General features: G+C 35.2%; 1 protein-coding gene across 1 annotated transcript; it reads right to left on the reverse strand.

The window, feature by feature from the left end:
- Window positions 1-102: 102 nt before the first annotated feature.
- On the reverse strand, window positions 103-25,883 carry LOC111062019 (centromere/kinetochore protein zw10 homolog). The gene is made up of 10 exons (XM_039429873.1): window positions 25,699-25,883; window positions 22,456-22,658; window positions 20,430-21,261; window positions 17,660-17,814; window positions 16,997-17,082; window positions 12,761-12,942; window positions 9,874-10,080; window positions 8,431-8,568; window positions 1,646-1,779; window positions 103-433 (listed from the first exon to the last, which is right to left on the reverse strand). Exons 1-10 carry the CDS (start codon window positions 25,730-25,732, stop codon window positions 218-220), a joined length of 2,187 nt encoding a protein of 728 aa, XP_039285807.1. The 5' UTR covers window positions 25,733-25,883; the 3' UTR covers window positions 103-217.
- Window positions 25,884-27,452: the final 1,569 nt, after the last annotated feature.

Consider the following 27,452-nt stretch of genomic DNA (forward strand, 5'->3'; position numbering starts at 1 on the left):
GGCGGCCACCTTTGAACAGATTAATGTTCAATTTAACTATATGTGTTTGATTTATTTTAGAAATGAGAATTTAAAAAAATAAATAAACAATGTAATAAATAATAAACTGATACTCATGTTTATTTCTCATGCTTGATTTAATGTACAAAAAATATATAATAATTCAAATTTTTAAGAAATTACTATATGATAAGGCAATGTCGTCACTAGCTAACTACTATTTGATAGCAGCTAACAGTGTAGCCCGCTTCACTGATCCAAGAAATGCAGCTCGAATCAGTTTTTTAACTTCTTGGGCGTTAAATTCTTGCGCCAGAGGTCCTTTTCCATTTCCCCATCGGGCTTCCACTTTGTTCAAGTCTGCTCCGAGAAATTTTATAATTTCATTGAATCTGAGCCACAGCTTGACATTTTTCACGATTTCTTGAGGGTCCTGGAACACAAAGATTGTTGAAAATATATTACTTGATTATTGTAAATTGTGATTTATAAAGAATGGAAGATGATGGTACACTTTTAAAAATCAGTAAATTGTGATGCAGCGATTATGGACTAGAATAATTATCACATTGTTACAAATCATCAACTAATTGAAAATAACACCCCCAGTTAAACGATTCAATGGTGAACTGATACACCAGAACTTTTGTATATCTTGTTAAATGTTGAAATAAATAAATAACCTATTATATTAAGCGAGCAATCTCTGTATCCTATTATATTAAGCGAGCAATTTCTGTATATCTGTTTATATTTTTATATCTGGATATTTATATGGTTATTAATGTTCAACGGGTCTCGAAAACGGCTCTAATGATTTTCACGAAATTTGGAACATAGTAGGTTTATGATAAAAAAATCGATTGCCCTAGGTTTCATACCTGGGAAAACTCGCTGAAGCCTGAAGGGCATAAAAAGGATAATTCATCCTTGGAAAAACAGATGATAATTTCGTCGTCTGTCGATAACAGAAGATGCGTGTGCCTGTGTGGGAGATCAGCTGTATAGTCAATCAGCTTACCGTATCTCACGAGAAATATGATCTAGGAATTTTAATAGACTTGATAAAAATAATCTGATCCGTTGACATAACATGGTATATCATTCTAAATTAGAGTAGCCTATATCTTAAGTTAATCATTATTTTACAGTTTCAAGTGTTTAGTGAGTGTTATTTTGGTTTGCAAACAATACAAATTAGAACTTTTCTGTTTTAAAATAATTTTTGAACTAAAAATTTGAACTGAATTCAAGTATATGGAACATAACCTACTTTTTGAAATATTTATAGAGTATAAATCAAAATTCGGGGAAGAATCAGTTTTGGGCTGTGCCTGTTAGTCCTTCCAGAGTCATTTTAAAGAATTGAGTTCTGTTTATCAATAGATAAACAACGAGCGAAGCTCGGTGCCCCGATATTCTTCATAGAAAAGATGAAAAACGGTTGTTACAAACTATTTGGAATAGTTTGAATTTGAATTCAAAGTTATAGTCGGCATAAAATTTCAAAACCGTGAAGAGGTGATTTATAAACATCTAAATTAGACATCATCATCAATCTCCATCTGTATCTATAAATCTACATCAGAGAGTTCAATTTATAAAAGTATAGAAATACAGTAATTGGAGTTTCATCTTTACTCACTTCAAATATAGTAGTCAGTTTCTCAACAACTTTATTGAACACGTGTATTAGATGTTTAGCAGTAGTTTCATCTATATTACAATAGCTGCAGACTCTGTGAGTCAGTTCCTCGACGCAGATATTGCACAAATAACCTGAAAATTGGACAATGAAAATAAGGAAATAACAAAAAGGAACATAAAATAAAAATTATTTCTGATTATGACTAATAAATTACTATCTAGCATATTATTATTATTAATTCAGTCATTAAATGATCTGTGATTCGTCATTAATGATTCTTCATAATGTCACAAGTCAATGAAAAACGAATATAGTGCAATTTACTATATTCCTTATAAATATAGCATCGATGCTTCCCTTTAAAGCAATGCTGACATACAATTTCACTATAGTTTCAATATAACAACATTATCAGTTTCAGATAAACTTGAGGATCGAAAAATAAGGTGGTAAAAATACAACTCAAGATAGTATGTAATATCTACAAAGCAGAACAATATACTAAATACCTACAAAAGAAGATATTTAGAACGACAACTAAACTTATAATTATTCAATCTTCTTCTCTAAGCGCTACAGTCCTGGGTAGACCTTGGCTTTCTCAACTATTTGCCTCCATTCATCTCGCACCACCGCTTTTCGTCTCCATCCTCTCACTGACATTGACGTCAGTTCGTTCTCAACACCTTCCAGCCATCGTCTCCTCGGTCTACCTCTCTTCCTTGGGCCAGCATCATGCCTTCAAGCATCTGTTTCTGTATTCTATTGTCACTCATTCTGTATACATGACCAAGCCAGCTGATTCTCCTGGATTTGACAAAACGTAAAATATTGGCTCCTTGTAAAATTCTGTCAATTTCTTCATTGTATCTTATTTTAAATTCTCCATCGTAATATACAGGCCCATATACACTATAATCACTATAACTCTATAATCATAATACAATTATGACATTGGAGGAAAAACTAGGCTGAGCCAGTACTATTCCTTCTGAATATTTTGAGGGCATTGGCGTTAACGACGGAGAGTGTCTATGCTTCTGATCCATATGTGACAACAGGTCTGATAATGGCTTTATAAAGCTTAATTTTAGTTGTTATTGTCACCAGTTTTGATTTTAAAAAAACGGTAAGAAGAGCAGGGAAAATACAAAAAAAATAAAGAGGAGAAAAAAGAAAAAGAAAAGCAAGATAACAGAATGCAAAGTTAACAGAATGGAAAGAAAAATAGACGGATTAAACAATAATTATGAACAAAAACTCTAGAGCTTCGGGAGTGAGTGACAAAAGCCAAATTTTAATTAATCTCTTAATCTTATTTCCACAATTACATGCAGCAATGGCATTCTTGACCTCAAGCGGCAAAGCATTATAAAATCTAGGTGCCAGGAAAATGAACGTTTTACGAAAAAGAGTGCAATTGGGTTTAGGACATCTGACTTGGGAAGCCGCAGTCCGCCTGGTCTGTCGAAGTGCGGTAACAGGCTGACAGTAATCAATTGTCACACCTCTATTTCCACTTATATTGAAGAACAATGACAAAACCTTGAATACATATAGGAACCTAACAGGCAAAATTCTAAGATGACAGAACAGTGGAAATGTATGATCATCAAACCTACTGCCCGTTATCAATCTTATAAAAGCTTTTTGAAGTTTAATAATTGGATCCTGGTTAGCGTAATAGGAGCTTCCCCAACATGTGATTCCATATTCAATTTTGGAATGTACAAATGAAAAATAAAGTTCCTTCATTACATTAAAATCGCACAAATATTTAATGCGATGGAAAATCATCAAATAGAACCTTAAAGACTTCTTTAGAGTTTCAATTTGTTGCCTCCAATTCAGATTTTCATCCAGTGAAAGACCCAAATATTTGATAGTCTTTGCTGGACTGATACTGGGACAGTCACAGCTAGAATAGGAACAAACCGGAGAGTGAAAGCGCAGTGGAGCAGGCAAGTCAGCACTTCCAGAGAGACTGAACATCATATAATTAGTTTTGGCTAAATTAATTTTAAGTTTGTTACATGTAAACCATAGAGATATTTTGTTCAAGTCAGACTGCATTTTCTGATGTAAATCTTGAAGGTTATTACTTTTATATGAAAGAGCAGTGTCGTCCGCAAAAGCAGTTATCCGTCCATTCAATTCACCATTATACAAATCATTTACAAAAATTAAGAAGAGAATAGGGCCAAGAACCGAACCTTGCGGCACACCACAAGTTATGGGTAATACTTCACTTGCAACGTTTCTGATCCTTACATACTGTTTCCTACCCTGTAGGAAGGACTTAAACCAATCTAGTGGAATTCCCCTTACACCAGCACTCTCCAGCTTGCGGAACAGCAGACTATGATTAACTGTATCGAATGCTTTACTAATATCCAGGAAGATTCCCGCTGTTTTGCCACTACAGCCACTGTTTAATCCTGAATAGACATATTCCAAAAGATGCTGTAAGGCAATTTCTGTACAAAGATTTTCCCTGAAACCGAACTGGCAGGCCGAAAAAAAGTTGCAGCTATTGAGGAATGAAAGTAATCTAGTTTTTATAATTTTTTCAAATAGTTTTGACATGACTGGTAATAATGAGATGGGTCTGTAGTTTTCTTTACTGAGTTTATTTCCTTTTTTGAAGATGGGAACAACAGTAGCCGACTTCAGTATTTCAGGAAAACAACCAGATACCAACGACAAGTTAAACAAATATAAAAGAACTGAAGAAATAGAAGAAAAGTTATCTTTAAGGATTCTAGCAGTCACAACATCGTCACCCGAACTTTTACGAGTAGAAAGAGAGTCAACAAATGTTTTGAGTTCAACAAGTGTAACAGGGCTGAAAAAAATAGATTTATGGCTAGTTTTAATTCTGAAGGACTCTGAAGATTGTGCCTGAATATGGGTGGGTAAAGCAGGAAAAGAATCAGAAAGATTCTTAGGCATTTCAATAAAGTATTTATTCATTACGTCAGAAACTAGGCGGTTGTCATCAATTAAAATACCATTCTCCTGCAACACAATATCCGTATCTTTATTATTGTCTTTTACTGGCAAAAGTGTTTTTATTGTTTTCCATTTTTCTCGGGGGTTATGTTTTTGAATGAATAACTGTGAAGAGTAAAATAGAAGTTTGGCCTCTTTCACCCATACTTTTATTTTATCTTTCATATTTACGAATTTTCTTTTGAGGATCAAATTGTTTGGATCATTTTTATGCATCTTATGCAATTTGTCTCTTACATAAATGGCATTGGACAAACCAGGAGTCATCCAGGGCTTTAACATTTTTATGTTCTGTTTGTATTTAATATTTTTTTGTGATTCTACAATACAGTTATTTAAGATTTGATAAAAATATCAAATGCTTTGTTAGTTTCGGGTTCTTCAAAGACAGGTTCCCAATTTTCATATTTTAATAAGGTACTCAAACGCTTGTGGTCCAATTTTTTAAATTCAGACTGCTGAATCCTTCTCTTTTCAATAACTATAGGCAAAATACAAGCCACCGCCCGGTGATCCGTGATTAGGGTTTCAATGACAGCAACTTTGTCAATGACAAAAAGATTTGAACGATATGATAAGTGGTCAATACAGGTTGAAGATGACCCCACTACCCTCGTCCCTATATCTATTAACTGCTGCATACCATTTCCATTGAGACAATTTAGATACGAATCACTATAAACATCCGAAACACTAACATTTAGGTTAACATCCCCTAGACAATATAAATCTGAGCTCCTGGTGGTAGCCAAGAATCTATCAAAACTGGCAATAAATGTATGCCGATCACCTAGGTGAAATCTGTACAAACCTAACACATTAAATAAATAATTCTTGTATTTACAAAAAAGTAACAGTGAGTCACAGTCAGCAATGCAACAATCCTTTTTAGTGGCAGTAATAGAAGAATGAACAAAGATCACAACACCGCCCGCCCTCGTCACAGAACCAGCAGCAGCAAAGCTTTCATATCCGACAATATTATATAAATTTAATTCATTCATATCCTGCAACCAGGCTTCATTTAAAATTATTATATGTGGCTTGGTTATTAAATTATTAATGTATGAAAGGAAGTTATCAAAATTAGTATTTAGGCTTCGGATGTTTTGATGGAAGAACAAAATACCAGAATCCGAATCAAAAAACTCATTCACTTCATCAATTGAGCTTAAAAGAGTCGTTTCAGAATTATTCATTCGCTAACTTTGAAGTTTAAATTAACTAGCATCAATCAACAATTGCACTCTTTTCCATAAATTTGATATAAATGGGGGAAAAATAAATGAATCTTTTGAACAAATGAAAATCAATTTGGCAAAAGCAGCTCCACCAGAACATAATATGAATAAAAGAAAACAGTTTAAACTAACATGATTGATAATAAACAACGATAGACCGCTACAAAAATCTGTTATCAATTCGACTGGGATAGCCATCACAATCATAACGGAGCTTGATAAAGCTCTGAACTGAGTGATAAAATTTGTGTCACCAGTACTATGCTTTCCAATGCTGAAAATGTTATCATTACAAAAATTGAGATAAACCAACTAGAGCACATCGCTTGACCCAATGTGCACAATTGGATTCATAACCTCTACGATATACTATTATCAAATAATATAAGTAATATAAAACGTTTGACCAACTAGAGAAATCAATTTTATATAGGAGAGAAAACAAACAATGAAAAATTAAACATTCCTTATTTCTACCCGAATAGCGAAAGCGAAATTTTTGCAATAAACGAAAGTCATTGATATTTTCCTCTAGTATTGAAACATTAAGAAAAAACAATTTACAGTCTATCGAGATCACTCAACGACGATATTTTCACAATCGGTTTACCCTGCTCCTTCCTCATTAGTATCTTCCCGTTCTGCACCCACAGATAAGCGTAGTCATATTTCTTCTTAGCCTCCCTGGCAGCTGCAAAAATTCTTCTCCGCGCCGGACTTAGACTCTCGTTGATGTAGACTACTGCCTGCTGCTGGAATCCAAGGTCCTGCGTCGATAAATTACGCTTAACCTTTCTCCTCGCCACCACCGAGAACTTGTCCTCTCTCCTGACAAATTTCACAATAATACCAGCAGGCCGATTGTCTCCTTTAGGTTTTCCCAGTCGATGGCAGACGTCAATTTTTTCTCTTGTTATATTAACATCAAGAGCATTACACACTCTCTTTACAGTTTCATACACATCCTCGTTTTTCGTCTCTGGTACTCCATAGATTTCAAGTGTATTGGAGCGTGTGTACTGTTCAGCATCTTCGAGCCGTGTCTCCAAGTCACAAACTTTCCTCTTAAGGCTTGTATTCTCTTTTTTCAAGTCCTCAATTAATCTAAGGCACTCATTTATTTTCAAAGTTTGATTAGTAATTGTATTAGTCTGGTCGTCAATCTTACTGTTTGCAAACTCGAAAGAAGCATTAAATTCCCTCTCCATTCGCTTCCTATCCTCTCTGGCCTCCTCTAGCATAAATATCACTTGTGATATGCTGGCATTGCCATCCTCAGCAGAAGACACAGCACTCATACTCTGCCTCCTCAACTTGGAACAAGGTGGGCATCTCCAAATCTGACCCTCGTTGACAATACATTCCACGTCTGCCTTGGTCATGTTAACACATTGAGGATGACTTAGTTTTTTACAATCACTACATGCAAGTTTGCTTCTAGTCGCCGGAATTGCAGCCTGGCATATTGTGCATGCAGATTTATCAGCCATATCAAACAATAAATTTTATGAAAGAACACGGTTTAATAGATAACAAATTAAAATATTATATGCGCCGAGTAAGCGAATAACTATGGAAAATAAATTTGAAATGAAATATACGGAAATCAGGGTAAATATGACAATAGAAGGTAGTTGAAAGGAAAATTGCGTCAAGAGGGCTATCGTGACGTCTTTATACGGATATTGAATGGGAAGCCCCTGAAACTGGAAGAGGAATACGACAGACAAAAGAAAGAAGGAAAGTGGATGCAAAGAATAGAAAAATTCCGTGAATTATTGCGAAATAGAGAGTAAATAATAGAAAATAGCTTGAATAACTTTACGTGTAGAAGCTATCTCTTGTCGACCTGTAGAGTAGCGCAGCAACAGATAACAGAGCACTTGAAAAACAACGTCCTATCGCTTCAGAATCCAGAACTCTTATTCACTCAGTTTCTGAGTTTGGGGCCAAAGATTTTGCTCTTTATCGATTAACCTTAATTCATACTATGTTTAGAAAGGCAAAAAATTCATTAATATCATTCTAGACACACTAAAATCTCATCTTCTCTTAAGAAACAAAACAAATCAATTTCATTCGAACTCATCTACTAATAAGCCAATAGTAATTTACATCAGTGTTTATGTTCAAAGTAAATGAGAATGCTAGAAGTTTGAAGATTGAAGTTCGTAGTTTGAAGATTCTAAATCCCTAAGACAATGATAAAGAGTTCACATTCTACTGAAAAATGTATAATTATGAGAATGTTGTTTCTAAAACGACCTATTTATTATTGCTCTTTATTAATATTATTTTTAAGCCAAATAAGGTTTGCTTAAATTGAATTGTATACGTGTTTCTGAAGAGTTTGTAACTTTATTGAGACGGGTTAATGGAACTGGCTAACTAGGAACTCGCTGACTCCATGTTAAACTGCCGTATGAATCAAAATGCTCCGATCGGTGTAGTATTGATTCATATGGCAGTTTAACATGGAGTCAGAGAGTTCCGAGTTAGCCAATTCTATCAACCCATTGAGACACTTACCCAACGCTCTACAATAAGTAGCATCACTCAAAACGTTTTCCCACACACTTTGTAGAAAACTCAGCTGACTACAGACTTCGCAAATGGATTTTTCAACACTCGAAGGAATCTTTTTACTTTCCGTCAATGTGACAAGACCTGAAAGAAAAGAAACTGGTAAATTTTGGCTGTGACAATGGAAACAACTGTAGAGAGAATAATGGCAATAAATGATGAAAAATAACAGTACAAAATCATTAAGGAACTTCTAATTATTACCAGTTTTAAACTAGATAAAAACAGATTATTACTAGATTAAAACTACGCTTACTTCACACATATAACTAGAAACATGATTTCTCAATGTTTTCATAGTTTTAACCATGACAGTAACTTTTAGACCCGGTTTCTTGGAACTTATCTAATAGACCATTAAACCTAAAGATTTAATAACCATTAGATTTGATACCAGTAGATTCCCAGCAGATAACCAGTAGATTCGTGTATGAACCAGAATGTATTGTAACTTACTTGAATAAATAAAATTTGAATTTGAATTTGAATTTGATAAGTGTCCTAGAAATCGGTCCTTGATTAAGTAGTTATTTTATAGAAGCATGAAATTCAACTACCTTGCTTGAAACCTTTATTCTTTATTGACTCATACAATAAGTACATCATCAAAATCATAGGGAGAGAAAAAATAAGGTAACCTTGTGCTATTCCTCTCCCAAATTTAGATAAGGTTACAAATAGTTCGAAATAGGTTAAGTCTTGTAGTTGAAACTTTTCAGTCCTTAACCCAGTATTGATTTACGAGCGTGATCACTGAATTCCTCCACGGACTGGCGGCGGACTTATTTGAAGCGGGATTTCAAAAGTGGATTAGTCGTCAACAAAAAGCTCGTTAGACACAGTGCTTAACCTAGTAGATACTGAAACGCCCTTGAATAGATCCACCTGTATCCTAACTCAATTTCTCATTCTAAAACCAATTGGAACTAATAAAACATGCACATATATAACCGTAGTTTTGAAGCAAACTCAATAAAAAATGACCTGACTAATTGGTTTTGCAAAAGTCTTCTGATATAAATATAAGGAAGACGGATTTTAGGCGCATTAATGGGTAAATTGATACTACTACACAACTATACTTTTTCACCTTCTCAAGGATTTATTTATATATTTGATCATTCAGAATTACACAACTTACAGAAAAGTAGCACAGGCTTATAAGCCCAAAACGGTTCCAATTCTAATTTATACAACAGTACAAATGAAGGTTTTCCTAGTACATGGATAACCATAGTTGGAAACTCTAATCCTCCACTCTTTTTTTTTCTACCACATTCTTTTAATTTTCTTCTAATGTTTATTGTTGCTGTTGTTTGCATGTGGTCTTTTTGTTGATATTGTATGAGTGGGTGAAAATAAATTGAATTGAATACTGATTTCACTCACCAGAGTTTCTAAGTGTATCGATTATTTTTCGTTTTTGTGTCATCAATTGATTTCGAAGGGTTTCGGCTCCCGTTGACGTAAGAACAGGCACTAGATCACACATAATGACCAACTCATTATCTAGAATATTGGAAATTGGTTCCTTGTATTCCTTTGCCAACAGAGTTAGTCTATGAGCCATGTACTGACAATTATTGTGGAAGAATGCTGAAAAACAAAACATACATATCAACTTTGAAGTAAACAAGAGTTTGTATATAGTGTGAACAAGTTACCGTGCCTTAAAAAAGAATTTAATAAATCGCCATTTTATGAAATACAATATACACTTTGGGCCCGTTCTGTGTACATAGAATGTGGTAAATTGTTTGACTTACAATTTACCAGGTAAAAGTTCCGCACCCCATGGGAAGAATTTTGACAGATTCTGTACCAGAAACCAGTTCCAGTTCCAAGTTCCTGCCCCACAGTCAAAGTGTGGTAAATTGTTACAGCTCCAACTATCCGAGCTCTTATAAAATACAATACACTTTGAAGTAAACAAGAGTTTGTATACAGTGTGAACAAGTTACTGTGCCTTAAAAAATAATTTAATAAATCACTCTATTATGAAATACATGTTCTGGAAGACACATAAGGTGGTTTCAAACAACATCTATTGAATCTCAAGTAGGTTATACTACAATGTATAATTGATCGAACGTAGTGAGGTCTATGTTTCAACTCAATTTGCTTTTGTCTGTCTGTATGTAACGCGATTACGGCCAAACGCGTAGATAGAATTCGATGAGATTTGGCAGGAATATTCCTTTTTTAACTGCGCGTCAATGTTTACACAAGGTTTTTTGAAATTTTGCATTTTAAGGATAATATGAAAGGAAAAGGAATTCCTCTATACTCCGACATCACTATATATATATATATATATTATATATATATATATATATATTATATATATATATATATATATATATATATACTACCCTATACTATTAAACGAGCATATTTCTGTTTACATGTTTATGTTTGTATTTCACCGGATCTCGAAAACGACTCTTAACGATTCTCACGAAATTCAGAACATAGTAGGTTTATAATATAAAAATTCGATAGCACTAGGTCTCATCCCTGGGAAAACTCGCTGAATGACATTAAAAGGATAATTATTCATCCTTGGAAAAACAGCTGATAATAATTATTTCGTCGTCTGTTGATGATGGAAGTGAGTGAGTGAGTTCATGTGTGTGGGACTGTGTCAAAATTTATGACTCAGCTGTTGAACTTTTGTAATCATTCAATCAGGTACTTAATACCGGTTGCAAAAAAGCCGGGATATTTTCAATCCTGATTAATTCCAGTAGATCCATCTTTTTGAAATGGTCTTCTCCGATTTGGTTCATGTGAAATTTTTAATCAGGATTAAAATTCAACCGGATTTTGTGCAACCGGGCCTTTGTGAGGGAAATTTTTTGCATTCATCTGGAAATTAATCTCAATTTACTGTGATTATTCAATAAATAATTTTTTTATGCTTTTGTACTCCAGAGCGAAGCTCGGTCCCCGATATTCATCTACTCTGAAGATAGGATTGATCAGACTATAGATATTATTCATATCAATCAGCTGACAAGTGGATTACACAGATGGCTGGAGTGACACAAGAGAAATGCACCGTTTAACGGCGCATGCGCTTGTATTCAATCGTACTTCATAGCCGCTCTTCCATGAGCTGTCTCATGGTCTCATATATACAGCACGAATTCGAGCGTGTATAGGGCATTCCTATTGCTTTCTCTCTTGAATAAATGAGTATTTCTCAATTTGAATAGGCTAGTAATAATTATTGTACCTAATAAACTGAAAATTCAGTTAAAAATAACTTAAAAAATAACTGATAATTCTGAATGAAAGTAATTGGAGATTAAAGAGATGTTTATGATGTTAAATATTGTCTACAACCAAAATAGTTGTTGATTTATTAGTTGATTAAATTTTATGATGATAAATACTGTCAATAGAAATAATTGAATGAAAATTAAAAATAAAAATAAATTAATTAATTAATTAAAAAGAATTAAATAATGCTGGAGAAATTATAATAATTTTGACTGAAAAAAAATAATTATCAAATATTTGAGGAATATTTCCATCAAATGGAAAGATTATCACGGAAATGGATGAATACAAATTCAAACGTGAACTGAGTTTGTTAACATTTCAAACAGGTGACATTAGATACTTGTGGATGAGAAAACTGCGTGTGATCTACTGTTCACAGAACTACTAGTATCTTAAGTGGGATATATTACAATGTATAATATCTTATTAGGTTTTACTACAATGTATAATCATACTTACAAGGTATAGAATAATTTCAATTAGGTAATACAAGGCATACTAATATTGGTAGAAATATTAAGATACCTACTACTAATCTAGTATAGTGTTGATCCATCCATTTGGGAAAAGGAAATTTTCATATTCACTACAATCTATAACTCACATTAAAATAAATTCAAGATTTTCTGTTGGATAAGTAGAATAGAACACCTTCCTCTCCGTATTATACTGATTCTGTCCTATTGAAATATATAACTTTACTCCTAAAGCTTATTAAACCACAATTCAATCGGAATTCAATTCTTGATAAGATCGTTAAATACGCAGGTTCTCTAAATTAATTAGAATCATATCTTGTAATAGCTTTTCCTTTGTTTACTCCATTAAATCTTCATTGAATTACGTCATTTTATATAGATTGGAAGTTGATGTGGTTGGTGCAACCAGCCAATAAGTTTGATTTAGATTGAAATCTGATCTCAATATTATATATTAATCTAGATAACGCAATTTAAAATTAGATAATAGTCTCATAGAATCTACTTACCAGCATACTGAGGGTTAGTTTCCATTGCATGCTTATGATAGAACGGAGAAACAGCGCAGTACATTTTAATAATATGCCTAGTTCTTAGGTATAAAGTTCTGGTGATCATTTTAGAGCAATTATTAGAAGTGGCTTCCATCAGCATCCGCTCGATTACTCGCAGTATCTTGTCAGCTGTTTTGCTGTAAAAAATTAAATATAATAATTGAACGAGCGAAGTGAGGTCTAAAATTCAAGTCGACGGTTTGGCATTTCTCTTAATGTTTAAATGTTTATATGTGGCGCATTTACGGCGAAACGCGGTAATTGATTTTCATGAAATTTGACAGGTATGTTCCTTTTTTAATTGCGCGTCGACGTATATACAAGGTTTTTGGAAATTTTGCATTTCAAGGATAATATAAAAAGAAAAAGGAGCCTCCTTCATACGCCAATATTAGAGTAAAAATCTGGTGTGGCGCACTCACACAACTTTCCTTGCCGTTATGATAATTGATCACCTGACGCTAGTGTGCACGCGCATCTCAAGTCTACTTATAGACAAAGATCTGAGCCAGCTGGTGACAGGACAATAACGCTGGAGACATACGAGGTCTGCTATCTCTTCATAGTGATTCATTTGATAGAATCAACAGTTGCCAACCGTTTGCAATTGAAATAATAACATTTTCTGGAATTTCGTGCTTATTTTCAATTTTAGGTGAAAATGTTACTGAGCATTAATTGTAGAGATTTTCATGCTTAATCTTTTCCACTCAAAATTTTTTGTTTAAATTTTATCTTAAGCCTGATAATTAGGAATCTAAAATCGAACTTTGCATAGATGGGGCGGAGCTCCTGAAATTTTTACAGATATGAGACTTGTGGCAGTTGATAGAGCTTATCAATTACTATTTTTGGTATAAATTTAATCGAAATCGTTGGAGCCGTTTTTGAGAAAATCGCGAAAAACCCTGTTTTTGACAACATTTTTGCCATTTCAGCCGCCATCTTGAATTGCATTTGATCGAAATTGTTCGTGTCGGATCCTTATATTGTAAGGACCTTAAGTTCCAAATTTCAAGTCATTCCGTTAATTGGGAGATGAGATATCGTGTACACAGACGCACATACAGTCATACACACACACACACACACACACACACACACACACACACACACACACACACACACACACACACACACACACACACACAAAAAAACACTTTTTTGGACTCGGGGGACCTTGAAACGTATAGAAATTTAGAAATTGGGGTACCTTCATTTTTTTCGGAAAGCAATACTTTCCTTACCTATGGTAATAGGGCAAGGAAAGTAAAAATCAGACTATAGAATTATTCATCATAAATCAGCTGACAAGTGATTACATAGATGTGTGGAGAAGTCAGTCTTTTGCTGTATTTCCATAAGGTCTATAGTTTCAATCAGGTACTTGTGGATGAGAATACTGCGTGAGGTCTACTGTTCACAGAACTACTAGTTCAATTTCTTGACATAACTAGCAGTTCTGAGAAACTTCTAGATGTCAATTTCTTGACATAACTAGTAGTTCTGTGAACAGTAGACCTCGCGCTCAGTAAGTTATATTGACCTGTTATGTTTTCTCAAAAATTAATAAATAATTTATCAATTTAAAATGCCTAGAAAAAATCCTAAATCAACATAGAGCTTTCTGTCCTATCGTACCGTGACGTGTCGTCCCAGAATGTGAGTGTGAGCGCTGTTATCAGGTCTGGCTGCAACTGTCTACAACGTTGATGGAAAGATACATTTTCAAGATGTTCGATGTTTTTGAACGGGTAGTATTATAGTCTACTAGACAGCTGATATATGATGAATTATTCTAAAGTCTGATTTTTACGGTAATATTGGCGTTCAAAGGAGACTCCTTTTCCTTTTGTATTATCCTTCAAATGAAAAATTTCCAAAAACCTTGTATACACGTCGACGCGCAATTTAAAAATGAACATACCTGTCAAATTTCATGAAAATCTATTACCGCGTTTCGCCGTAAATGCGCAACATATAAAAATTTAAACATTAAGAGAAATGCCAAACCGTCGACTTGAATCTTAGACCTTACTTTGCTCGGTCAATTATTGACCGAACGTAGTGAGGTCTATGTTTTAATTCGGATTTTCTTTTATCTGTATGTATGTATGTAACGCATTTACGGCCAAACGCATTGATAGAATTAGATGAGATTTGGCAGGAATCAACTGCGCGTCGATGTATACACAAGGTTTTTTGAAATTTTGCATTTTAAGAATAATATGAAAGGAAAAGGAATTCCCCATACTTCGATATCACTATATATTTCATATACTCTGAAGATAGGATTAATCAGACTATAGAATTATTTATAATCAATAAGCTGACAAGTGGATTATTCATTGAATGCATTACACAGATGTCTGGAGTAGCCGCGTCTTTCTCTATAAGGTCTATGATTTCAATATTTCGTTTTGCAGTCATGGTATTATTATGCTAGCCCATCAGTATCAATATATTGAAAGAACAAATTTAATAGGTGATTAAAAAAAATTAAATGAACTAAATAATAGTGAATAAATAATATTTTTGATTGAAAAAATAATAATTTTCAAATATTTGAGAAATATTTTCATCAGATGGAAAGATTATCACGGAACTGTATGAATTATCATAATTATGGAATACAATAATACAAACGTGAACTTAGTTTGTTAAAATTTTTCAAAAACAGGTGACATCAGATACTTGTGGATGAGAAAACTGCGTGAGGTCTACTGTTCACAGAACTACTAGTATTATTACATTTCAGTGTTTCGCGGATGGATATATTATATGAAAACGAATTCTCAGGGTACATCCATTGCTTTGACTTACTTGAGTCTGACGTTTCGTCGCCATCGCAGACGACATCTTCTGAGGGTGACGTCGAAATCCATCGAGAATATTAAGCATACGCGAGAGGCGTTAGAAATCGAGAAACAAGGCTATCTAAATAAAATAGACGACAACGTGTCTCCCTTATGGAAGTAAATTTTGAATGCCAAACGCCCAGTACCTAGTACAATGAAACCCGCAACAGCACCATTGTCACCAAAACAAGACAACATTCCTGGAACCTCATTCACCCAACAGCACCAGACTGAACGAGTAGATGAAGGGGGTAGGAGGTACGCTCTTCGACCCCGAAATAATACTTAAGCCTCAGTGTGGATTTCGACGCCACCCTCAGAAGATTTCGTCTGCGACTCAATTTAGTAAAAACAAACGGATGTACCCGGAGAATTATTTTTCAATTAAATAATTACGTATGTACACAGTATTTTATTTTTTTACAAAAAAGTACGGTTTATTTATTCAGTAATGTACAATATTATTACACTTATTTGAGAAGGCACAACAGGCTTATGCCCAAATTTGTCCTTTTTCAAATGTTTACTACAGTCCAAATACAATTGTAGGTTAAGCTACTATCACTTATTAAAATGGAAATTTACACTTCAAAAAACTAACAAATCTTCAATCAAAAATAGATTACATGAATAACGAAATCTCACAGAATTAGAAACAATTATCCAAAAAATTAAATTTTGAATAAAACAGGAAAATTTTGGACGGTTCGGGGAGAAAAACTAAGAAATAATTTAAACTAAATTATTTGGAAACTTCTTATTAGCAAAATGATATTTCTATACAACACAGGGGAATAAATTAATGGAAAAGATTGATGGGATATTTTTCAGTATGAATTAAGGCGGCTCCACACTTGACCGTGAATCTGAGGTGTTGCCTCAAAGCACCTCAACTCAAAAAATACTTCAACGTAGGATGGAGAAAATCTGTGGAGATTTTCCTTTCCTTACGATGAGATTTGTATGAATTTGATTTAATCAATTTTTGTTTACGTTGGACGTCTTCGGGTCACCGTTGTGTGTACATTTGTTTCAAGTTGTGCCTTTGATTTTGAATATTTCACAGATTTCATGGTGAAAATTTAATTCGTCACATTTTTGGTAGCTGAGTATTTGAGACAGAAGGAGCAAGGAAGATTAAAAAGTAATAGTTGAGTCGTTATACTTCGAACAATAATTGATTAAACATTAATTAAAGGAAATTAGTATGGATTTTGTAAAACTAGGATATAGATTTCGTATTACAGAAATAGAGTTACAGCTTGAATACAACTTGAAGACACTTGGAAAATTGAAGAGTAACTTAAAATGAGAGATACAAATGATGGCATACCTTATTTTCAAATGGGGGAATTCGAAAGAGTTGTCATTCAGTTGATCTACAGTGGCGATCTCATCGTAGAATGTTTCTTTGTTCACCTGAAAGTACAATTAAAAATTCAAATACAACTCAATACAAGAGTTTTCAAAGTTTTTCCAAATTCTCATTGAGATTGTAGTAAGATTAAGGTATATATAATAAATGTTTAAAAATAAATTTATAATTCTGATATTGAAGTTTCTTCAAACAAATTGATATTTCTAAGTGATATCCTGAAAAATACAATAAATTATTGCATCTCGACAATTGCTGAAGCTCTCATTGACATAAAACTCAACTATTAATAATATAAAATTATACTTAATACGGTTATTCAGAAGAAAATAATTTTTCATGATAAGCAAATATGGGAGCTAACAAGAAACGACAAGAAAAAATTGCATGATAAAGAGTGGTGGAGCAGATCAAAAATTCAAATTATAAGAAAGCAAAATTTAAGGAAGGTGAAGAAGGAAGAGCAAGAGGAAGAAGTCATGGAGGAGGAGGAGGAGGAGGAAGAGGAAAAGGAAAAGAAGGAGCTGGAGGAGAAGGAGGAGGAGGAGGAGGAGGAGGAGGAGGAGGAACAGGAAGAAGAGTGGTCTTAAAAAAATGCAATGAATAACAAAAATAACTAACCTCATCCTTCACCCCAGCATCCATTATATCAAACAAATCCGCCTTCATCAAACTGAGAGCTTCCATCAGATAGCATTGGCTGATTCTATCTGTCATCAGAGGGTTGCCGACACCATTGTAATACTGCAAATTGGTGTTGCCAGTGGTCAAAAAACCTATAATAGCAAAAAATCAAGTCGATCTGAATTTTTGCAGATTCACGTACATACACAGTACAGTAAAGGTCACATCAAATCATTCACTCAATTAAGATAAAATATTTTTTTGTGATAGGAATTACACCTGAAAGTTAGGAGTGGCCGTAGTCGAGTGGATCAGATGCTGGCTTCATGATTCAGAGGCCCGGGTTCAAATCCCGGCCCGGGCAAGATATTTATCTCGGGCCACTCCCGTGTTTCGGATGGACACGTTAAGCCGTCGGTCCCGGCTGCCTAAAAAGCAGTCGTTAGGTCATGTCAGAGGCCCTGAAATTGATCAGTTGCGACCTGAAAACTCTGACACCAGACCTGAGCCAGCCAGGTCACTCGATATTATTATTATTATTATACCTGAAAGTTGTAGAGAATCAAAGTTGGTTGTACAATTTAATGTTGTTGATCTTGAGAAATGATTGATTCTGCATATTGCATTAACTTGATTCGATTATCAAGTGTTCCTCCTAGAAATGCTCAGATTAGACATTAGAGCATGCAATAGAACAAATATGTTATCTTGTGAATTAAAACACTTTTATTCAAAACCGCAATTTTGCTAGTGTGAAGGGTTGCCAAGGCAACGAACGTTAATGACATGGTAACCATGAAGGGGATTCCCTTCACACTCCCCCACCTTTTAATAAAGAGCTATTGTTCCTTCGTCTCAAATTACAGGGTGCGGCAGTCAATCCCGCATTTTTGAAATAGGTGTAAAAAATAAACGCACGAAGATATCAAAATTATATTCATAAAATATTTTTCTACATTAAAAAGCATTTAAAAAACATTGAAAATAATTACTGTTTGAAAATAACATCAGCAAGATGGCGGCCTTCCCGAGTACGGCATTCGCGCAGGTGATTTGCGAAGCTGTTCATAACATCACACAGCATAGGATGAGAAATTCTCTCAATTTCTAGCCGGATTCTTGCCTTCAGTTCACCAACAGTATGAGGTCCTTCTTCGTATACTTTACTTTTTAGGTAACCCCACAAGAAAAAATCACATGCAGTGAGGTCTGGTGAACGGGTCGGCCACGGAACCGGGCCATTGCGGGGAATCACTCGGTTTGGAAAAACTCCGTTAAGAACATTCATTCTCACGCGGGCTGTGTGACTTGTTGCTCCATCTTGTTGAAACAATGTTTCTCCATTCACTTCATGTTGCCGAAGCTGAGGAATGAAGAATGTCCTCAACATTGTTGAATAGCGCTCACCATTCACAGTTACAGATCGCTCTCTTTCGTTTTCAAAAAAATAAGGGCCTATGATACCCGACGAGGACATTGCGCACCAAACTTTTTGATGTAATTGTTGCGGGTTCTGGTCACTCCAATACCTCAAGTTCTCAGTCTAAGAATTCCTCAGCCTATGCTTCGTGATGTTATAAACAGCTTCGCAAATCGCCTGCGCTAATGCCATACTCGGGAAGGCCGCCATCTTGCTGATGTTATTTTCAAACAGCGATTATTTTCAATGTTTCTTAAATGCTTTTTAATGTAGAAAAATATTTTATGAATATAACTTTGATATCTACGTCCGTTTATTTTTTACACCTATTTCAAAAATGCTGGATTGACTGCCGCACCCTATATATGGCGAGGTTCTTGTGATGGTTTGATCCCTACCCCCGGGTACATCCTCCAACTCTGGCACTTCCTGCTCCAGGTTGTCTTCCTCCTCCTGTTCTTCCATTACCATTACCTCTTCAGCAACGTGACTGCAACTTAGTCTTTCCTCATCCTTGGGTTTGAGGCAAGGTTTAAAGCGGTTCACGTGAACCGTGATCTGGCGACCATCGGACAAGATCACCATATAGTTTACTGGGGACATCTTCTTACTCACTTCAATGGTCCCACCCAAGGGAGATGGAATTTACTCGATTATCCAGGCTTTACTGTGGAATTGTACAGTAAAGCTGCATCTCCAGCTTTGAATTCTCTTGGTTTTCTGCCTTTATTAGCGGTTTTAAGCCGTTTATCTCCTGTTTCCGAGGAACTCTTGACAGCTTGTTGATAAGCCTCACCCAATCTCATGTTCAATGTCTTCAAATCTTCTCCTACTGAACAACGCTTTAGGTCTTGAAGTAGTCTATAGGTTGATTGGTAGGTAACACCATTTCATGGCCATTTCATTTCATATGAAAATTCTTTGTGTATGGTAGGATGTTTTAATATTTACACATAACCAATTACTATAATATTATTTTTTCCACATTTATTTACATAGAAATACACACACACGTCTCAGTACTTTAGTACCATATTCAGTGTGAGTGAAATACTATACTGTAATTACAATATTTTCAGTATGTTCGTTGTGGGAATCATACCTGACATTTATATTGAATCAAAGTTGATTGTACATTCAAGATTGAATCACTGTTTTCAGATGTCATAGAATAAACTTAATCTTCAGCTGAAGATAATGCCTTGAGCATCGAGGAGTTTGTGAATAAACCCTGGTTTTTGTGAAAATAAATCTTTAACAATAGAAAATACAAAATACTGTACTAAGTTTCTATTTCGAAATCAATTAATTGTATTCGAAATTGACGTAATTAAAATTGAAATTTACCTTTCTTATGCAGTAACTCATTCAGCTCAGTCAGCTTCTCGACTATTGCATCGAACCGATCCAAGTCTGCAATCTCTTCGGGCAGGGCCTCCTCCAAGCAGTGGGCCACCAAATAGTCACAAAACTCATCACCTATCTCCGCACCCAACTCTGTTATCAGGTTCATCTGAGAACCACTCTCGCCAATTGCAACATCCAAATGATTGTGAATGAATTCGATCGCAACAATCAGTTCATTCAATACATCTGCGCACGGTTTAACTCTTCCGACCGGTCGACTTTGAGTCATTGTGAACAGCCTCAATATATCACCACTAGACGTCACCAGTATCTTACATCTTTTATCGATGATTGGAAGAAGGACATTGTTTAACAGTTTCTTTGAGAACCTCTTCACTTCCAACGACAACAGATCGAAGTTATGAAGTGCGTTGATAAGCTGCTGGTTACTTGTACTACTCCTAATCTTTAAGCTGATTTCGCTCTGCTGTTTGTCTAGCACCGAATCAATCACCGACCAACTGATGACCGGCTTCCATTCGTCCAAAACACGGACTGTAGCTCTCGAGTGGAAACGATCCAACTCCCCGCACAAACACTGATAGTTGACGAATGATTTCAAATTGCTGTCGTTTGAGATTTGCTCTTTCAGACAGCGATACTTTTTACTGCATTCTAGATGGAGAGCATTCCGTTCGTGACGTTTGGCTTCTATCATATTTGTGTGGAATGATAGCAGACTGTTGATATGATGGAGATCTGCATGTTGTTCGTCAAGAGCTTGCTTCAATCCGGGTAGGTCACTGTTTGTGTTTGATGGATCGCGGTTTAACTACGAAAATGAAAAACAAAACAGTTATTTGAAAATATCTTATAGCATTTAATTCTTCAAGCAATATAATGCATTGTAATAATATTCGTATGGCTTTTATTGGTGGTGAGTCCCTGACGGAAGTTCCATCTCATTTCAAGTTTCACCAAGTTCCAATGATAATGCATTGATGGAAATCACGTAGGAATTCAAAAATCTACTGCACTTCATTTAATGCGCCTACAGACAATAATTGGCATTAGAATGAAAACTTTGTAGTCGAGATAGAAGCTTAAGTTTGTAATAGCAGAAAGCACCATAATATCACTGTCACAACACAGGAAATTTGCATTTAATTGATCTATGAAGTCATGACATCAAGTGTCATTTGCACTTGGACAAACGACCACATTATAACAAACAAGACTTACATGGATGTAATTCAGTTTGAACTGAGACTTAATATGGATTTGAAATGGACTTAATATGGTTTGAACTGAGATTCAAACAAACGATTGATTTAATCCAGTTTAAACTTAAAATCGGTTTAAACTGGATTAAATCCACATTGAGTAGGCTATAGTTTGTTATAATATGGTTCATTTTGAGACTAAACCACCAGCTGATTCAATTCAGTTTAAGCTATCACTGTGCAAACGGCAACAAGTCACAGGACATTGAAATTTAATGGGAAGAGACGTTTGTTAACTCCTACCGTAGTGAGATTTACTTTAAATTGACTTTTTATTGGTTGAATCAAAAGAATTTATGTTCTTTTTATTGGTTGAATCAAAAGAATTTATGTTCTTTTTATTGGTTGAATCAAAAGAATTTATGTTCTTTTTATTGGTTGAATCAAAAGAATTTATGTTCTTTTTATTGGTTGAATCAAAAAAGTTATGTTCTTTTTATTGGCTGTCTGGGAAGCATTGATGTTATTTATAAGGAATTCTGACTTTGAAGAAAATGCAAGAATCTCACTATAGAAAACCCTCCTCACTTACTGAGTGAGTTACATTTTGGAGAGTGGTTTGGTAAGGCTAGTATTTTTTATTTAATTATGTTCTGTGTATAACGGTTTTTTTTACCTTATATCAGTCTTTCATTAATGTACCTGTTGAAAACTTTCCATCTTGTTCTCTACAGCCTTTTCAATTTTTTAATGAAAGTTTGTTCAATCTACTAGATAAGAAATTATAGTGTAAATTCATTTACCTGAATTTCAACCCTATTTATCAGTTCAGTCAAGTCTTGGTTCATAGTTTCCGCTTTTCGGACCATTTCTAAGCAATCAATCAGAACCGGTCTGCAAGTTACATAGGTACCTTCGATTACATTGAAAACTTCTGTCTTCAAGTTGGAAATCTCCTCTGTGAATACTTGAACCCGGAAGTTGAGATCTTCAAGTTCGGCAGCATCTGAAACATGAATAAAATGATCTGATAAAATTGTACCAAGCTACATTGGAGTTAATCTTCATTCGTAGGACCATTAGCCAGCCAGAGGTGGTGGGTAGGTCATCACGTCAATATACATAGTTCATACATAAGTTTTGACAACACCGTCACGTCAAAAATTAAAACATAATGGCATAGAATGGCTAAACACGGTGATGGCCTCTAAATATCAACTATAGACTCCTTAAAAATTCACTCAAGTCTCCTCTTAAACTCACTGTCACTCAAAGGCGTACAGATGGAGGTAACATGTTAAACATTTTAATAGCGATATTAGGATGACGGTTCTGAGCCTTACTTAGCCTACATCGAGGAACATTGACTTCGAGAGCGAAGTGAGCAGGTACTCTGCAGCCCCCCTCAGATTCCCTGTCAGATTGGTATTCCTAATACCAACCAGGGAAGCAAAGATAAACTGGCTAAAAACTGTAAGAATCCCGAATCTGACGACGAGTGGCCTACAGTGCTCCAGATGACCACCGGATGACAATATCCGAACTGCCTTCTTCTGAAGCAGAAGAATACTCTCACAGTGTGAAGAGTGTCCCCACATCAGTATTCCATAGATAATGTGGCTATGGAACAGTGAATAATAGGCCATAATTAAATGTTCCTCAATCAGCAAGCACCTCAGTCTTCTCAACAGGTAGACCACACGAGACAATCTTTTGCAGACAGCATCCACATGAGCACTCCATGTTAACTTTGGATCGATGTTGAATCCCAGAAGCTTCACCGGTTTATTTAATGAATGATTGAAGTGGTTTCTCAGAGTTAACATGATATTCTGTGTCTTGCCGACGTTGAGCAACAACTTGTTCTCCTGAAACCAGCGTTCTGCGCCAGCAAAGGACTCCTCCAACTCAAGGGTAACAGCTGCAGGCGAGGATCCTCTCCCTACAAGGGTTGAGTCGTCCGCAAACAGCAACTCAGTTCCGCCGACTCTCAAATCATTCATATGCAGGATGAACAGGACCGGCCCCAGAACAGAGCCCTGCGGTACCCCATGCCGAACATGCAGCTCACCAGATGATGCACCCCCAACATTCACTATCTGCCTTCTGTCATAAGTAGTTTTAGCAAACACCCGCACTTTCATTTATTAATCAATTTATTACATCGAGTGCATAGCAAGAGACCTTGACATGATTCCGACCAAAAGAATTTGGGGCACTGCGCAACGTGGCCCAGCAAGTGCTAGTCATGGATGGAGAAAACTGAATTACTGTTCTATGTCACACAACTCTCTTTGAAGCCAATCGTTCTGTTTTTCCGTTAATTAATCTCTGCAGCCTATTCATCTATTTTTGTTAGATAAACACTCAACTTTATGTCTTGTTCAGACTTCAATTGCACTTGAAACAGACGTTTGTAACAGTACTCAATGGATTTTACTAGGTCTACTTCCAATTTTCTATTCGAAACTTCAGCCCGTTTCTCCAAGTATATATAAGACACTGCGTAATGAAGGCGAGCGAGATCTTCACAGGTTTTTCTGTAGATGAGTAATTTTACATAGCTATAGACCTATTCTTTCTTTAGTCACTGTAACTTGTAGTTTTAACGATTTTAACACTTTCGATCCATCAAATTTAAACATTTAATATAATTGTGACACATAAAAGCATAAGTATAAGACATTCAGGACATGATGGTATGACCCGAACTTATAAATCCACTATTTCGACAGCGATAAACACCGGGGTTCCTCAGGGGTCGAACTTGGGGCCAGTCTTGTTTCTGTTATATGTAAATGATTTACCTGAGAATATTACTACAGGAAATGTATGGCTTTGTGCAGACGATATCAGCCACTTAATACAGGACCAAAATAAACACAGCCTCCAAGTTAAAGCACAATCTGGTTTAAATGAAGTGAGTAAATGGTGTCATATAAATAAATTATTGCTAAACAAATGGAAAACCAAAATTCTGCAGTTCTACAATAGGAAAAAGTATGAAAGTACTCCTCTCCTCAGATTGGAGGGATCTAGTGTGAGTGTGGTGGAGAGTACAAAATACTTGGGCATATCCATATCAGACAACCTGGACTGGCGACTACACATTGAGAACCTATTAACAAGACTGACAGCTGTTTGCTATATGATGCGCCGTCTTCAACCACTCCTAGATCGAGAAGTACTTATGAATGTTTACTACGGCTGTTTTCATAGTATAATAAATTACGGTATACTATTCTGGGGAAACAGTCCACACATGGAAAGAATATTGCTTCTGCAGAAACGAGTTCTAAGGACTATCTTCAAGCAACCATACCTCGCCCACTGTAGACCCTTGTTTATGGAGGCTGGCATTCTAACACTGCCTGCGCTGTTTGTTTTGAAGGCATGTTTGATGACTGGAAGGAAGCCAGATATTTTTTTGAGTAATCAGCAATATCACCACTACAACACCAGACGAAGAAACGACACTCATGTGACAGTGGTACGATCCAGACTGACCCAATATGGACCAAAATATATCTGCGCTAGGATATACAACTGCTTGCCAGATGAATTGAAGACCTTGGAAAACTTGAGTCAATTTAAAAATGAACTAAAAAAATTCCTCACAATGAGACCATATTACAGTCTACAAGAATACTTTGAGGAAAGAATCTCACCACACCGACACCAGGAACCACAAGGAAATTGAGCACTACATTATGATGAAAAAATCTGACGACCATGGCGCATACGCGCTTCCAGTGGGAGAATATCAAGTATCAAGTAAGCATTGTTTATAAACATTGTTCAATAAAAAACATTATTCTAGGATTAAACCGTACAGCATACCGTATTTTTACAGCCATCTCAGATGACGGATGTTCTACTTATTTTACTTCAAGATTGAATCTATCTGGCAATCGCTGATGAAGCATGGAAAATAAAAAAAAATGAAATAAAATTCAACAAAAACAAATAAATTATTATAATATAAAATGACTTTAAAAATTGACATAACCTCTTAATCTCATCTGATAAAATTATATTTATATTACCTGCTGTGGCTAGAATATCAGCTAGGAAATTCATTTCAATAAATATTTTGAGAACGATTCCGTATATCTCCAATTTGAGCACTAATTAGACTATACATGCATAAATAAATCTATAATAAAAAAAATATATAACTATCGGGAGACAACCTAACCCTCATACTCATAAATACAAACTTCAAGAGTTCGAGTATCCCGCGCAAATACTATTGGATATGAAAAAATAATAATACTCTGCAATATAACAAATAGGTCTCAGGTAGTGAAATTCTGTAATATTTAATTTTATTTTTGTCATATTTCCATAATAATATTGCACATAAAATTGATTTGGAAAAAAGGTATATTTTTTGAGAAATTGAGCCAAGCTAGTACAACGACAATATGTGAGTTATACACTGGAACTATTTCTCGTCCCAGTTTGCAGTTAGCTGCTCAACTCTGATACGTCAGTTCGGTCAAAAAATATTCCTGAATGGATTAAAATAGCTTGAGTTAAATGCTGGTACATCTAACCTCTTGAAATCTTCTAACAGTTCATTGAAGATTCATGGCCAATGCATCACTGGTATTTGATGAACGACAGCATTGATCATCTTAAGACCTGTACTTCCAAAGTGAGGTTCACGTTATAATGGCAGTGGAGGAAGATAGGAGAACATCGGTGCCTATCCTCTGTCCTGTCAATGCCTTCTATGGACGGTAGCTGATACAGGTTTATCGATGTAATATTAACTGTTCATTCTCATTAAAACAAACTCACCAATTACACCTTTTATACCTTTAGCTTCATCCATTACCCACACTTATGGGATATAAATGGCATCATAGAATCCAATTCCAATACACATGAAAAGTACATAAAAAGTTGAGAAAATATATTTTTTCAATTGTTTTATGTTTGACTAAGAGAACAAATGTGAATAACTATGTCAATCCTATGTGACAAGGACCCAGATCAGGTCCTTGACACTTTTTCCTGACACTGTCAATTAAGATATCTGGTAATGACTAAGGAGAAAATAACATCAAAGTGAAGTTCATATTGACAGGCATGTAGTCTACAAAATAAATTGATTGATTGATGAAATAAGTCACTTCATATGTTTTTTCGACAGGTACTGTAGTAATATTAACATTTTATTCACTGCTGATTAAAGTATCTCCATATCAATATAAAAGTACCAAATAGTATGACATGTTGAAGAGAAAGTCCTTTTGCTTTGTCCATTACCCACACTTGTGGGACCGCTCATCGGATCAATGGTTTCATAAAATTCAATTACAATAGATGCATATTTACACACACAACTATTAGATGGCAGAAAGAAAATTTGCAAATCAATCAATTCAAAAAATGAATCTCTGAGTCTTATTAGTGCGAACAGATTGAAGTTTAAATTCATCATGCATCATCTTGTCCCAGAAAGTCTTATTTTGTACCCATTAGTTCTGAGAACAGTAGACCTCGCGCTCTGTAAGTTACATTGACCTGTTGTCATGTTTTCTCAAAAATTAATAAATTATTTATGAATTTAAAATGTCTAGAAAAAAAAGTAAATAAACATAGAGCTTTCTGTCCTATCATACCGTGATGTGTCGTCCAGGAATCTGAGTGTGAGCGCTGTTATCAGGTCTGGCTGCCGTCGATACGCCAATCCAATCAACCCATCAGAGAACATTCTGTGTTGTTGTGTTGGCGAAAAATCGGTGTGTTGAAATTAACAAAATAAACTACCATAACGCTGATTTCCTAC

Source organism: Nilaparvata lugens, chromosome 6, assembly GCF_014356525.2.
Source record: "Nilaparvata lugens isolate BPH chromosome 6, ASM1435652v1, whole genome shotgun sequence".
Lineage (NCBI taxonomy): Eukaryota > Metazoa > Arthropoda > Insecta > Hemiptera > Delphacidae > Nilaparvata > Nilaparvata lugens.